The sequence below is a fragment of the Carcharhinus amblyrhynchos genome, chromosome 14 (genome assembly GCF_965287045.1).
Source record: "Carcharhinus amblyrhynchos chromosome 14, sCarAmb.v2.hapA, whole genome shotgun sequence".
In the NCBI taxonomy this organism is placed as follows: domain Eukaryota; kingdom Metazoa; phylum Chordata; class Chondrichthyes; order Carcharhiniformes; family Carcharhinidae; genus Carcharhinus; species Carcharhinus amblyrhynchos.
This window is the reverse complement of record NC_137337.1, coordinates 72,184,971-72,200,751: the sequence shown is the minus strand read 5'-3', so window position 1 is coordinate 72,200,751 and position 15,781 is coordinate 72,184,971. Positions and strand designations below refer to the sequence as shown.

General features: G+C 45.3%; 1 protein-coding gene across 1 annotated transcript in view; it reads left to right on the top strand.

The window, feature by feature from the left end:
* The window catches only part of LOC145352777 (cysteine-rich motor neuron 1 protein), a 208,762-nt gene that overhangs the window by 170,121 nt on the left and 22,860 nt on the right, over positions 1–15,781 (top strand). The window contains exons 6-8 of the mRNA XM_080203086.1: positions 5,280–5,408; positions 9,633–9,786; positions 12,168–12,289. Of these exons, the coding sequence (XP_080059212.1) occupies positions 5,280–5,408; positions 9,633–9,786; positions 12,168–12,289 (405 nt within the window). The remainder of the gene's footprint in view (positions 1–5,279; positions 5,409–9,632; positions 9,787–12,167; positions 12,290–15,781) is intronic.

Below are 15,781 nucleotides of genomic sequence, written 5' to 3'. Positions count from 1 at the left end.
CTTTTGAATGGATTTACCTTGCACTAAGTTGATCTTTTTCTATACCCTAGCTATGACTATAACACTACATTCTGCACCCTCCTTTTCTACGAACGGTATGCTTTGTCTGTATAGCGCGCAAGAAACAATACTTTTCACTGTATGCTAATACATGTGACAATAATAAATCAAATCAGGTCTTCCTCTCTTTCCAATTATTTCTTGGGAGTTTAAACACCCAAAGGAATTGCTGAATGAATTGAAACTCTGAAGGAATCGATAACCTCTCATCTTCACCTTGATCGTCCTTCACCCCTCTGCTAATTGAAGATGTGTTCCTTGGGTTCCTTGCTGGCCGTATTTAGCTGCCCTCCCCTCCATGTTTATCCTTGCAAAGACTTGTTGTAAGTTCTGACTGAGAGGGCTTTTGTCGACTTTGTTAAAGATATTTACAGGCGGTTAAGCCTATTAGCTGCCTTTCCTGTTAAAATGCTTAGCGTGTCTAAACTTTTGACCTTCCCGGGATTGTGTTAGTCTGTCCTACGAAGAGACTTCTCCAAAACCGCTGGCTCACTCAGTTTCTCTCTTCCGTGTCAATAGAGCTTCTGCGAATTTTGAGCATTTTCTGTGCTCTTCACATTTGCTTCATTTAGTCTTTATTTCTTTTTATGTAACCCTATTTAGAAAATAGGAGCAGGAATAGGCCTGCCACACCCTTCAGTATGATCATCCAACTCAATATTCTGATTCCATCTTCCTGTATCCTTTGATTCCCCTTCAGCCCAAGTGTTATATCTAACTCCGAAAAACCGTGAAATCCTATCTGAGGTCAACGGACCCTTCCATAGTCCGTCCCTCGCCCATTCCAATTCCCGTGACAGGCGGAACGATAGAATTCCGGCCGCAATAGTGGGCGGCACGGTGGTTCGCACTGCTGCCCTACAGTGCCAGGGACCCACATTCGATTCCCGGCTTGGGTCACTGTCTGTGCGGAGTCTGCATGTTCTCCCCGTGTCTGAGTGGGTTTCCTCCAGGCACTCCAGTTTCCTCCCCCTGGTCCAAAGATGTGGGTTAAATTGTTTGGCCATGCTAAATTGACCCTTGTGTCAGAGGGACTAGCGGGGTAAACACGTGGGGCTACGGGGATAGGGACTGGGTAGGATTGTGGTCAGTGCAGACCTGATGGGCCAAATGACCTCCTTCTGCATTGTAAGGATTCTATGATTGTATTCTATGAATATTTTGGCCTCAACTGCTTTTTATGGTAGCGAATTCCACTGTGGGTAAAGAAATTTCTCCTGATCTCAGACCTATAAGGTCTATTCCCTATCCATAGACTGTAAGCCCTGGTTCTAATCTCCCTCACCATCAGGAACATCCTCCCTCTATCTAGCTTCTCTCAAACAGTCAGAATTTTGTAGGTTTATGTGAGATTCACCCTTATTCTTCTGATTTCACTGTTGTGATGTCTTCCGATCTTCGATTGGAGCATTAAACCGTGATTTCAAATGATTCCTCAAGACATCAGACCAGCGATGCCCCAGTTTTATCACTAGTTAACAGACTGAACAAACACACTTCCGTAACGGAAACATTTTGCCATTTTCAAAAGTCGGCAAATAAGGTGAATTATTAACACAGATTGGTTTATGTTACCCACAAGAAAATAAATGTGAAGAACATAAGACAGCAATGAAAAGAGCACAGAGACAGGACCAATCGAGACGTGTCTCAGAAATTGGGACAAAGTTGGGAAAGAAATTGGGACAAGTCTTCCCGGCACTGAGAATCAAAATGGTAAAATCGGATCCAACAAAATGATTCCTAAGGGAACATCCGCAGTTCTAGTCTTTCCCGTTGATCCTCTACAGGACAGCTGGCACCTGTTATATATCCCGGGACAGTTGATGTACAAATGTCCCGTTCTCTGATAAATCGGGATCAAAATGCTACTGTCTGAAATGATTGTGGTGATGCAGTTAAGATAAAAAAGTACATGAATGGAAAAGGGAAATAAGAGATTAACTTCAAATGCCAGATGGAGCAGAATCTAAAACTCAGACGATACCACTGTGCCAACACAGAATCCCCGCGGTGCAGAAGGAGGCCATTCAGCCCATTGATCCTGCACCGACCACATTCCAACCCAGTCCCTATCTCCACAACCCTACATATTTACCCTCCTGGTCCCTCTGACACACAGGGTCAACTTATCATGGCCAATCCACCTAGCCTGCACATCTTTGGAGTGTGGGAGGAAACTGGAGCACCCGGAGGAAACCCACACAGACAACGGGGAGTTCCATCCCAGATTTGAGCACAGAAAGACCAATCCCGATGCAGTCGTGAAGGAGTGCTGCGCTGTTGGTGGCACTGGTGGCACAGTGGTTAGCACTGCTGCCTCCCAACGCCAAGGACCCAGTCACCCGAGGCCGGAATCGAACCCGGGACCCTGACGCAGTGCGGCAGCAGTGCTAACCACTGAGCCATCAGAACGAAGGCAGGGCAGGAAGCAGGTGGTTCAGGTTCGGACTACAGCTGGGTTTGCCTGAAGCTGTTACTGTGTGCAAGTTCCATTTTTCCTCCAACAACCAACCAGAGACAGGACGCACGTTGGTTAAAGTAGCACTTTGGCAACACATTAACCCCACTACTCTTGCTGTGACAGCTTCTACTCTTGCACACTCTGAGAAATGACCACACATATCCCCCTCCCCGCCACTTATAGTGCGGTACTCATTTGAAGCATTGTTACTCGGACAAGGGGCACGAGTGAAATCGGAACACTGACAGTGCAATGCAGCTGGTGTTTCTGTTCATACATAAATTTTGTCTGTAGGGGGAATTGGCAAGTGCCCAATGAATGCAGTTGTTAACAGTGAGGGAGGATACCAAAGGTACCGCGTGGGCCAGACATTTGTTCCTCTTTTAATGGAATAAATATAGATCTTCTCTCAGACTCTTGCATAAAGGATGGTAACGGAGCAATAACGTCTGGTATTTATTTAAATTAAATGCAGTTTTTGTGCAGTCAGGCGCTTTCTTCTGAATAAGAAGCATCAAGAGGAACGTAGATAGTGGCCGGATTTCTTCAACCTCGCACGCCCCCCCCTCCCAGCCGGAATGGAGAATTTGGCGCTTAGCCAAAGCTCCATTCGCCGCAGCGGGACTGGAGAATCCCAGTTGCTGACGAGGTTGGAGAATTCCAGCCAGGTTAGATAAGAAGGAACTTTTCCCTTTAGAAGAGGGCTCAGTAATCAGAGGGCAGAGGTTTAAGGGACAGGGCAGAAGATTTAAAGGGGATCTGAGGAGAAAGTTTTTCACCCAGAGGGAATCTGGGACTCGTTTCCTGAAAGGGTGAGAGAGGCAGGAGTCCTCACAACATTGAAGAAGCTTTTAAGTGAGCACTTGCAACACCACAGCATACAGGACTACAAACCACATGCTGGAAAATGGTTTGATTTATTATTGTCACGTGTTAGTGTACAGTGAGAAGTATTGTTTCTTGTACACTATACAGACAAAGCATACTGTTCATAGAGAAGGAAAGTGCAGAATGTAGTGTTACAGTCATAGCTGGGGGTGTACAGAAAGATCAACTCAATGCGAGGTAGGTCCATTCAAAAGTCTGACGGCAGCAGGGAAGAAGCTGTTCTTGAGTCGGTTGTACATGGCCTCAGACTTTTTGCCAATGGAAGAAGGTGGAAGAGAGGATGTCTGGGTGCGTGTGTCCTTAATTATGCTGGCTGCTTTGCCAAGATAGCAGGGAGTGTAGACTGTGTCAGTGGATGGGAGGCTGGTTTGCGTGATGGACTGGGCTTCATTCATGGCCCTTTGTAGTTTCTTGCGGTCTTGGGCAGAGCAGGAGCCATACCAAGCTGTGATATAACCGGAAAGAATGCGTTCTATCGTCCATCTGTAAAAGTTGGTGAGAATCGTAGCTGACATGCCAAATTTCCTTGGTCTCCTGAGAAAGTAGAGGCATTGGTGAGCTTTCTTAACTATAGCGTCAGCATGGAGGGACTAGGACAGGGCATCGGGAGAGAAAGTTAATACAAAGTGGATTTCCTAGCCTAGCCAATGTCCCCAGAAGAAGCAGTTTGAAAGTGCTTCGATTAGGTATCTGGCACAGGTTTAAGTTGAGAGGGGGTAGGTTTAGAGGAAACATGCAGGGAAAGTTTTTCACACAGAGGGTGGGTGCCTGGAATGCACTGCAGTGAAGGTGATGGAGGCAAGCACATTACCAACATCCAAGGTGTATCTTGATAGACGCATGAACAGGACACAAACAGAGGGATAGCATCTGCATAACTGTGCAGGCTTGGTGGGCCGAAGGGCCTGTTTGTGCACTGCATTGTTCTAGCGAACCCCAATACAAACTAGAGGAATAGCAGCTCATCTTCCGATTGGGTATTTTATAGCCCGCTGGACTGAACATTGAGTTCAACAACTTCAGAGAATGAACTCTGTCCTCCACAGTAAGAAGTCTCTCAACACCAGGTTAAAGTCCAACAGATTTATGTGGAATCACGAGCTTTTGGAGCTCTGCTCCTTCATCAGGTGAGTGGCCGCCACCAACACCGCAAACCGCCAGCTCAAAGCGGAGAGAATCCTCCAAGGAAATCGCGCATATCAACACAGACATCAAGTTTCACTCACCTGATGAAGGAGCAGTGCTCCAAAAGCTTGTGATTCCAAATAAACCTGTTGGACTCTAACCTGGTGTTGTGAGACTTCTTACTGTGCTTACCCCAATCCAACGCCGGCATCTCTCCTCCGCCTTCGCCCCATTTCCATTTGTTTCACCTCTATCTTCCATTTTACCATCCTTCTCTCACTTCCATTCATCCACTTCTCCGAACCAGCTCTCTTTGCCCCCTTCCCTCCCTTTCCAGGCAGCTGCCACATTCCTCAGGGAATCCTTTAACCGTCTGTACCTCTCTTCTGCCATTCACACATTCTGATCACTGAATGGACACTCTCTGAGTCTCCATCATCATTTACATTCCCTTTGTTCCACTCCAGCCCTACCCACCCTCCTGATATAAAGCTCATGTGATTTTCTTTGCTCTTAGCTCGGACAAAGGGTCACCCAGACTCGAAACGTTGGCTCTTTTCTCTCCCTACAGACCTGCTGAGATTTTCCAGCAAATTCTGTCTCTATATTATTCTTTTCTCTCTGTAGATCAGCTGGTGTGTGTACAATATTGAAGATGCATATGTTACGACTTCTGGAGCTGTATGGGGCAATAGTGGTACTCATTCAGAAACAAAATCTCTGTGTTTCTCTGTTCCGACAGAGCCAAGCTATGGGACGGTTAGTCCGACACTGTGCGAGAGGCTGATCAACTGCACTTTGACGGAGAAAGATTGCCCATACGGCTTTGTGCAAGACCAGAAGGGTTGTTTGCTGTGCCAGTGCTTGCCAAGTAAGTACTCCAATTATTCCAGTATTCCAGTTACCAAGTACAGAAACTCGGATTCTGGAAATGTAGACCAGAACTTTTCGGCCGTTCCTGCTGGTGGGACTTGCCTTCTGACGGCAAGCCCCTGCTCTGGCAGACCCAATAGGAACCCCCAGACAATCCCACTGCCGGCCAATGGTTTAAAGTTTATTTATCAGGTTTTGTATTTGTTTGTGGGCGTCGCTGCCCGGCCCATCTCGTTTATTGCCCATCCCTAGTTGCCCTTGAGAAGGCGGTGGTGAGCTGCCGCCTTGAATCGTTGCAGTCCGTGTGCTGTGGGTTGACCCCCAGTGCCGTTAGGGAGGGAACTCCAGGATTTTGACCCAGCGACTGCAAAGAAACGGTGATATATTTCCGAGTCAGAATGGTGAGTGGCTTGGAGGGGAACTTGCTTTGGTGGTGTTCCCATGTTTCTCGTAGGACTCAAACGCTGTCCTTGTCCTTGTAGATGGAAGTAGTTGTAGGTTTGGAAGGTGCTGTCCAAAGATCTTTGGTGAATTGCTGCAGTGCAATTTGTAGATAGTATCAGCAATATATACTGAGTGTCAGTGGTGGGGTTTGAAGCTCTCCATTCGTACTGTGTAGAACCAGGCCTAGCGTTTCAGACAGGCCACCAGCGCAGAAGTACCACAGTTGTTAAATTTAGCCTGAGAGCTACCTAACGAGTTATAATCTCGGGTTAGTCTCAATCCGTCAAACAGTTGGGAATGTCACCCTTACAGACATCTTTTCCATGTCTGTCTCCAAGTTTCCAGGAAATGTCACCCTTATGGACATCTTTTCCATGTCTGTCTCCAAGTTTCCATTTGTCTGCCGCTTTTAACTCTGCCCACCTTCTGTCAGAGGGGCACAGCCATGGGCAAGTTTGTGAAACTGACCAGCTGAACCTAGGTTGACCAGTAAGCGAGGTTGACCTAGCTGTACCAGCCTGTAATAAGAGGGGGTGGGGAGCATCCTGGATATCCCAGCCTCGTAGAGATCCTGTAAGGAATGAATAGCTGTCCAAAACTGAATCACCTCACTCAACCCACCTCCCGAGTTCTGTAGGTTACAGAGGCCCAGTCATAGACTTTGGCAAAACACAGTAAGAAGTCTCACAACACCAGGTTAAAGTCCAAAAGGTTTACTTGTAGCAAACAGACTTTTGGGTACAGACAATACTTTAACTCGGAATACTTTATTTACAGCTTTTCTAACTTGTGCAAAAGTGAGAACACAATGCAACACAGAACATTACAGGGTGCTCCGTTGATTCAAACAGAAAATGTAGCAGTTTTGGTTAATTACAGCAAATGAGAAACGAGCAATTTTTCCAATCCTTCATTTGCTTACATATTCACCAATCACCCAGAGCCTGTCCGCCATCTACAAGGCACAAGTCAGGAGTGTGATGGAATACTCCCCACTTGCCTGGATAGGTGCAGCTCCAACAACACTCAAGCTTGGCACCATCCAGGACAAAGCAGCCCGTATGATTGGCACCACATCCACAAACACCCATTCCCCCCATCACCAACGCTCAGTAGCAGCAGCGTGTACTATCTACAAGATGCACTGCAACAATTCACCAAAAATCCTAAGACAGCATCTTCCAAACCCACAACCACTTCCATCTCAAAGGACAAGGGCAGCCAATACATGGGAACACCACCACCCGCAAGTTCCTCTCCAAGCCACTCACCATCCTGACTTGGAAATACAGAACATAGAACATTCCAGCGCAGTACAGGCCCTTCGGCCCTCGATGTTGCACCAACCAGTGGAACCAATCTAATGACCCTCTAACCTAAACTATTCCAATGTTATCCATATGCCTATCCACTGACCATTTGAACGCCCTTAAAGTTGGCGAGTCCACAACTGCTGCAGGCAGGGCATTCCACGCCCTTACTACCCCCTGAGTAACAAACCTACCTCCGAAATCCGTCCTATAATTACCACCCCATAATTTAAAGCTGTGTCCCCTCGTGTTAGCCATCGCCATCCGAGGAAAAAGGCTCTCACTATCCACCCTATCTAACCCTCTGATCATCTTGTATGCCTCAATTAGGTCACCTCTCAACCTTCATCTTTCTATCGAAAACAACCTCAAGTCCCTCTATATATCGCTGATACTTCACAGTCGCTGGGATAAAATCTTAGAATTCCCTCCCTGACGGTATTGTGGGTCAACCCACAGAACACAGACTGCAGCGATTCAAGAAGGCAGCTCACCACCACCTTCTCAAGGGCAACTAGGGATGGGCAATAAATGCGTTGGGCCAGTCAGCGACACCCATGTCCCACAATAGAATAAAAAAACCATAGGGTAACCTTTTTCCCTTTCTTGTCCAACAAAAAACTGTCTCCTAATCCATCATTAGCATAGCATCTCCCCATATCTTGCTATTTGGTAATTGTCATGGTAACTTATTCTTTGTTTTTATCCTGTGTCCTAGTCTTGGAATTTATGGAACAAGGTTTTTAGATTTAGTCGCTTGAGTACATAAGTGTTGGCCTTGCCGATGGCATTACTGAAGGCCTCACTGAGAGCCTTGTTTGGCTAATAATCATTTTCCAATACTTGACAAGAGTTTTTTTGACAATTGTGGAACTTTAATTTTCACAATTGTTTGTAACCTAATGTCCACAGTCCGCCTTAGTGCAATGGGTGCTCTCTCAAAGAGTTATCAATGGATGAAATGGAAGAGACCCCCCCCCCAGCTCACCCCCGCCACCACAATCCCAAATACTTGGGCACTGTCAGATGCACATGACCACCGAGCCCTCGGATTATCCAATCCGAATGGAAATATCTACGCACGTATAAACTATCAGCAGCTCCTGGTGGTTAGTAAGGATCCTTTCCCAAGGACGCAGGGAAATGGGGGAACATCCGGGGTAATTCCGATTCCGGAGTTTGTAGGAGAGAGGGTATAACCCACTGTTGAAACGTGGTCGTATAACACAAACTTACCACCCATTCATGTGTCAAAATTGAATTTTTGAGACCAATTTATTCAGGCCAAAAATCCACAGGCATTGACTTTTCCACAGGGAATGTTTTTGAAGGGCTGATACGCAACTTGATTTGGGTACGAATGAAACCTATAAATAGCAACAATGATAAAGAATTCGTATTAATCATCAAGTGTTTATTTATTGTCTAACATTATTTATTAATTAGATGAAAGTAGCCTTACATTAACACTGCAATAAAGTTACTGCAAAAATACCCTAGTTGCCACATTCTGGCGTCTATTCGAGTCGATGCACCTACCCGGCACGTCTTTGGAATGTGGGACGAAATCGGAGCACTTGGAGGAAACCCACGCAGGCATGGGGAGAATGTGCAAACTCCATACACACAGTGATCTGAGCCGGGAATCGAACCTGACGCTGTGAGGCAGCAGTGCTAATCACTCTGCCACCGTACCACCCTTAGTCGCCACCCTCTAGCGTTTGTTTGGGTGCATTGAGGGAGAATTTCTTTGTTCTTTGTTTGTTGTTCTTTGTAATTTAGCATGGCCAATGCACCTAACCAGCATGTCTTTCATACCATGAGAGGAAACTGGAGAGCACCCGGGGGAAACCCATGCAGACACGGAGAGAATGTGCAGACTCCGTGCAGATCCTAACTCGGGTCCCTGGTGCAGTGAGGTTGCAATGGGAACCACTGTGCTAATGTGCCACCCACATTAGAAACTATGGCCAGGATTCTCCAAGCTTGTCCGTGGCTCGGATTCTCCAGTCCTGCTGCTGGTGAATGAAGATTCGGCTGAGCACCAAATTCACCATTCTCACCGGCTCCAAATTTCAGTGGCACAGTGGCAGCACTGCTGCCTCACAGCACCAGGGACCTGTGTTTGATTCCAGCCTAGGGTTATTGTGCAGAATCCATACATTCTCCCCGTGTCTGCGTGGGCTTCCTCCCACAGTCTGAAAGACGTGCCGGTTAGGTACATCGGCCATGCTAAATTCTCCCTCAGTGTACCCAAACAGGCACTGGAATGTGGCAACTAGGGGCTTTATACAGTAACTTCATTGCGGTGTTAATGTAAGCCTACTTGTAACACTGATAAATAAACTTTAAGAATAGTACAGGAATACTTAACAAGAATTGAAGAAATAATTTTGGCATTTTGATGAAAGGGTTTATTGTTTTGTGCTTAGTTGTGACTGACGATAAATGGAATCTTTCTATTGCAGAGGAACCCTGTCCAGATTTGACATCGTTTTGCACCTTGGATTGTCCCCATGGTTTCCTGACGGATTTGGACGAGTGCAAAGTCTGTGAGTGTCGACCACAGCCACACAAATGCCGAAAACTCTCCTGCAATAAGCATTGTCCCTATGGTTACACGTAAGTACGGCAGATCAACACAGAGCAACAATGGTCATACAGGCCTTTCTCATTCATCGGTTCGTAACCGATGTCAGACGCAGTCAAAGCCTTTTCGTCGAGTTCTTCACTTTGTAATTCTTCAAAGGAAATTTTTAAGTTTATTTATTAGTGTCACAAGTAGGCTTTCATTAACACCGCAATGAAGTTATTGTGAAAATCCCCTAGTCGCCACACTCCGGCCCCTGTTTGGGTACACTGAGGGAGAATTTAGCACGGCCAATGCACCCTAACCAGCATGTCTTTCAGACTGTGGAAGGAATCCGGAGCACCCGGAGGAAACCCACACAGACACAGAGAGAACGTGCAAACTCTGCACAGTGACCCAAGCCGGGAATCGAACCCAGGTCCCTGGCACTGTGAAGCAGCAGTGCTGACCACTGTGACACCCACCATGCCAGATAGTGAGAATTACCATGTTATTAAAAACCTACCTCAGTTCAAGTTATTGCAATTTTTGCACAGTGAGCTCATTCATATTGGGTAAATAAAAGGAAACACAAATTTCCTCCTGATTTTCCCATTGATCATTGATTTGATTTGAGAGGGTGGCACAGTGGTTAGCACTGCTGCCTCATGGCACCAGGGACCCGAGTTCAATTCCCAACTTGGGCCACTGTGTGAAGTCTGCACGTCCTCCCCGTGTCAACATGGGTTTCCTCTGCGTGCTCTGGTTTCCTCCCACAGAGCGGTGTAGGTTAGGTGCATTGGCCATGCTAAATTCTCCCTCAGTGTACCCGAACAGGTGCCGGTGTGTGGCGACTGGGGATTTTCACTGTAACTTCATTGCAGTGTTAACATAAACCTACTTGTGACACTGATAACTAAACTTTCAACTTCAATTTGACTTAATATTGTTGCATGTATTGGTATACAGCGAAAGTATTGCTTCTTGCGAGCTATACAGACAAAGCAAAACATACCATTCATGGAGTACATAGGGGTGAAGGAAAGGAGAGGGTGCAGAGTATAGCACTGCAGTTACAGACAGGGTGTAGAGACAGGTCAACTTAGTGTGTGAAAGGTCCATTCAAAAATCTGATGGCAGCAGGGAAGAAGCTGTTCTTGAGTTGGTCCTATTGATGGCAGATCTAAATTATTTACAAGTATTTCTTCCAACCTTCTACACACGTTACATGGAGGTGAAAGAGTTGTCAACTGTCCTAGATTATCCAGGAAATAATCATTGGTTGCCAGGGCACTGCTGTGAAAGATCTTACAGAAAGATCATTGAGACGTTTAAAACATTTTGTTTCTTTTTCATTTTCTCGGCATGCGTTAATTTGTGAAACCTCCCAATTAGTGGACCCAATCAGAGTTGTGAATGAAGCCCAATCCATCACACAAACCAGCCTCCCATCCATTGACTCTGTCTACGCTTCCCACTGCCTCGGAATAGTAGCCAACATGATCAAGGACCCCACGCACCCCGAGACATTCTCCCTTCCACCTTCTTCCGTTGAGAAAATGATACAAAAGCCTGAGGGCTCAAAAACAGCTTCTTCCCTGCTGCCATCAGACTTTTGAATGGACCTACCTTATGTTAAGCTGATCTTTCTCTACACCATAATTCTGATTGCAACATTACATTCTGCACTCTCTCCTTTCCTTCTCCCCTATGTACTCTATGAACAGCATGCTTTGTCTATCTAACAAGCAAGAAACAATACTTTTCACTGTATCCCAATACAGAGAGTCATAGAGGTTCACAACATGGAAACAGGCCCTTTGGCCCAACTTGTCTATGCCGCCCCTTTTTTTTAACTACTAAGCTAGTCTCAATTTGGCCCATATCCCTCTATACCCATCTTACTCACATAACTGTAAATGCTTTCTAAAAGACAAAATTGTACCTGCCTCTACACTGTTTCTGGCAGTTCGTTCCAGACAGTCACCGCCCTCTGTGTGAAAAAAATTGCCCCTCTGGCCACGTGACAATAATAAATCAAATTTTATAATAAAGATACCATCCGCCACCAGTCTTTTAACCGCTTGTTGAATTTCCCAGATGAGCAGACACATAAGATATGTTGTTTATGGAGAAAAAGCAGGAGAATGGGGATGAGAAAAATTGAATGGCGGAGCAGACTCGATGGGCTGAGTGGCCTAATTCTGCTCCTTTGTTTTATGGTCTTAAACCATTTATTGGCAGCCGGCCAAACCTCCCGTTCACTGCAGCGGGATGGGAAAATCCCATCGGCATGAACGGCGGAACGTTCCGGCCTAAAGCGTCGAACGTGAAGTGTTTTCCGTACAGCAGGACAGTGGAAATCTCCGGAATGAGGCCAGTCTCGTTCAGCACGGGCTAATATCATTTCTTCTTTTTTTTTGACGACTTTCAGGAGAAACAAACACGGTTGTGAGATGTGCCGCTGCGTAAAGTGCCCGCCGTTCACCTGTGACAAATATTGCCCAGCGGGGTATGAACAAACCAAGAAAGGCTGCGCACTGTGTCACTGCAAAGGTACCAGACCGTTAACTCATTACAGGGAATACTTTGCCAAAGTTTGGAAACAATTTGTAATGTCGGGGGTGTCAGTGCTCCGTCGGATTTTAGCGTTGTTGTTTGCACTGGGGTAAGGAGCATCGGACAAAAATATCCAGAACATTCGCGCAAATGTTACACCTGCCAAAAGTACCCGTATGGAAATGTCCGCTGTTGAATGCATATCACGGTCAGTAACCTCACAAGAAGCATAGGCAGGAAATTCTGGTTTTTATCATCGGCGTTCAAAGTTTTCAGCAAAATATACTTTCAGTGCAAAATCTTTCTTGCCCTTTTTTTTTGTGGCTAATTCAATTGGTTCCTGTCCACCCCAGTTGATAGGAAGATATACCAGCTCTTTATGAAGGCGATGCACGCATCTGACAGAGATACCAGTTCGTAGAATCCCTACAGTGCAGAAGGAGCCCATCCATCCTCGGGTCTGCCCCAACTCTCCGACAGAGCATCGCACTCAGGCCCTATCCCATAAACCTACGTATTTACCCCGCTGACCCCCCCACCGGCCCACTCATCTCGGGAGACTCGTGGGGCGGGAGCAAGGAATTTAGCATGGCCAATCCACCTAACCTGCACATCTTTGGACTGTGGGAGGAAACCGCAGCACTCAGAGAAAACCCATGCAGACGTGGGGAGAATGCGCGGATGCCGCAGAGACAGTCAGCTAAGGCCGGAATCGAACCCGGGTCCCTGGCATCGTGAGGCAGTTGTGCTAACCAATTTATTGTCTTTCATGGCAAGAGTCTGCATTTCTTTCACCTCTGTGGAGAAGCTTGGAGAGAATTCGGGCTCTCTGACTTTGCAGTTTAACTTGGGAGTGTCTACATTAATGATATGTCGAGTTGTATTGTCATAAAGCGGAGGTGGATCCCCCCTCTCTGAGAACTAACACTCAAAGCAGAGTACCTCGCCTCAAAATCTGTTAGAATGTGTGAGAAATAGTACAATCTACTCTTCAGCAACTTTTATTGGTTAAATCAAAATAACTACCTGAAGCTTTCTCTGTAAAGTCAACAAGTAACACCTTATTTATCAAACTAATAGTGAACACATTAACTAAACTATTAACAAACTGAATAAAACAATATTCTCGTGGAATACTGTTTAAATGAATTCCTACTTATTAACAAAAAAATAGAATTTTTAGTCACTCTCTAAAGTCCAACCAGCTTTATAAATTGGAGGTTTATAAATTGGCCTTTATAAATCGGAGTATCGAGTATAAAAGTTGGAGTGTTATGGTAAGGTTATATAAGGCATTGGTGAGGCCGAATTTAGAGTATTGTGTACAGTTTTGGTCACCTAGTTACAGGAAGGATGTAAATAAGGTTGAAAGAGTGCAGAGAAGTTCACAAGGATGTTGCCGGGACTTGAGAAGCTGAGTTACAGAGAGAGATTGAATAGATTAGGACTTTATTCCCTGGAACATAGAAGAATGAGGGGAGTTTTGATAGAGGTGTATAAGATTTTGATCGGTATAGATTGAGTGAATCCAAGCAGGCTTTTTCCACTAAGGCTAGGGGAGAAAAAAACCAGAGGGTATGGGTTAAGGGTGAAAGGAGAAAAGTTTAAAGGGAATATTAGGGGGGGTTTCTTCACATAGAGAGTGGTGGGAGTGTGGAATGAGCTGCCAGATAAAGTGGTAAATGCGGGGTCACTTATAACATTTAAGAAAAATTTAGACGGGTTCATGGATGAGAGGAGTGTGGAGGGATATGGTTCAAGTGCAGGTCAGTGGGACTAGGCGAAAAATGGTTCGGCACAGACAAGAAGGGCCAAAAGGCCAGTTTCTGAGCTGTAATTTTCTATGGTTCTACGGTTTGTTGCCCTCTGGAATATTCTGTCTTCGTTCTTCTTTGCTCTCTTCACCATCAAGATGAAGCTTTCTTTTAAGACATAAATGAGCTGCGGCAAAGACAGGTAGCTATGGCAGAGGTGGTAGCTGTCTCTCTCAAACTGTGAGCTGTGGCAGGTACTCTTCTCCTGTTTGTGCCAATGCCCCACGCTCCCCATCTCTTATACCCCTGATGACATACTAACATCCCCACAATAGAATTCGTTCTCAAGTTATCAAAACATAAAATTTAAATCTAATAGGCTGTTGTTAACCAAGTGCCTAATTTAAATTGATTGGTTAAAATTCCAATCAGCCTGTTGTCCTGGCAACGCAACTGTTTGGCCTTTAATACAATGTTTCAGTCTGTGTACTGCATATGCACCTACATTTTTTAAACCTTTTTTTAACTCAAGCACAGAAAAAACACCACCTTTTAAAGGGACCATGTAGTATTTTTATCTCTTTTGCAATTTTTTAAATAATTTTATAAACAACAACTTCACAACAGTATCTTTTGTACCACGGAGGAGTTTCAAGTGGTACTAATGAAAGCTGCAGTGCATTACCCTCGCGGCTTCTTGGAACCACATAGAAAACTGTGTTAAAAAGTTTATTTATTAGTCACAATTAAGGTTTTGATTTGGTTTGATCTGATGTGATTTATTATTGTCACATGTATTGGTATACAGTGGAAAGTATTGTTTCTTGTGCACGATACAGACAAAGCATACCGTTCATAGAGAAGGAAAGGAGAGAATGCAGAATGTAGGGTTACAGTCATAGCTAGGGTGTAGAGAAAGATCAACTTGATGCAATAGTATTAATACATTAACACTGCAATGACGCTACTGTGAAATTCTCCTAGTTGCCACAATCTGGCACCTGTTCGGGTCAATGTGCCTAACCAGCACGTCTTTCAGAATGTGGGAGAAAACCAGTCAGGCAAAGGCAAGCCAGGAAGTCTCAATTTTGGTTACACGCTGTGTGAAGATGACATAAAAATATCTCCTAAATGGATAATTAACTTTGTAAATGTCCTCCTCGCATATCCATCTCCTTATTCTTTATTTTAGTAATAATGATGTGGAGATGCTGGTGTTGGACTGGGGTGGGCACAGTAAGAAGCCTCTCAACACCAGGTTAAAGTCCAACAGGTTTATTTGGGATCACGAGCTTTCGGAGCACTGCTCCTTCATCAGGAGAGTGAGGATATCAATGACTAGAAATCAGAGAGAAAGAAAAAGGGAGAGCGACAGAGAAGAGAGAACGGAAAGGAAAGCTGGAGATAATAGGACAAGGACATTGGACTCGATGGAGTTTAGAAGGATGAGGGGGACCTCATTGAAACTTACAGAATATGGAAAGGCCTGGATAAAGTGTACGTGGGATTTTTCCATCAGTAAGACCCGAGGGCATAGCCCCAGGTAAAGGGAACAGAGATGAGGAGGAATTTCTTCAGCCAGAGGGTGGTGAATCTGTGGAATTCATTGCCACAGGGGACTGTGGAGGCCAGATCATTGAGTATGTTTAAGGCAGAGATAGATGGGTTCTTTATCAGCAAGGGGATCAAAGGTTATGGAGAAAAGGAGGGGCAAAGAGGTTGAGAAAATTATCAG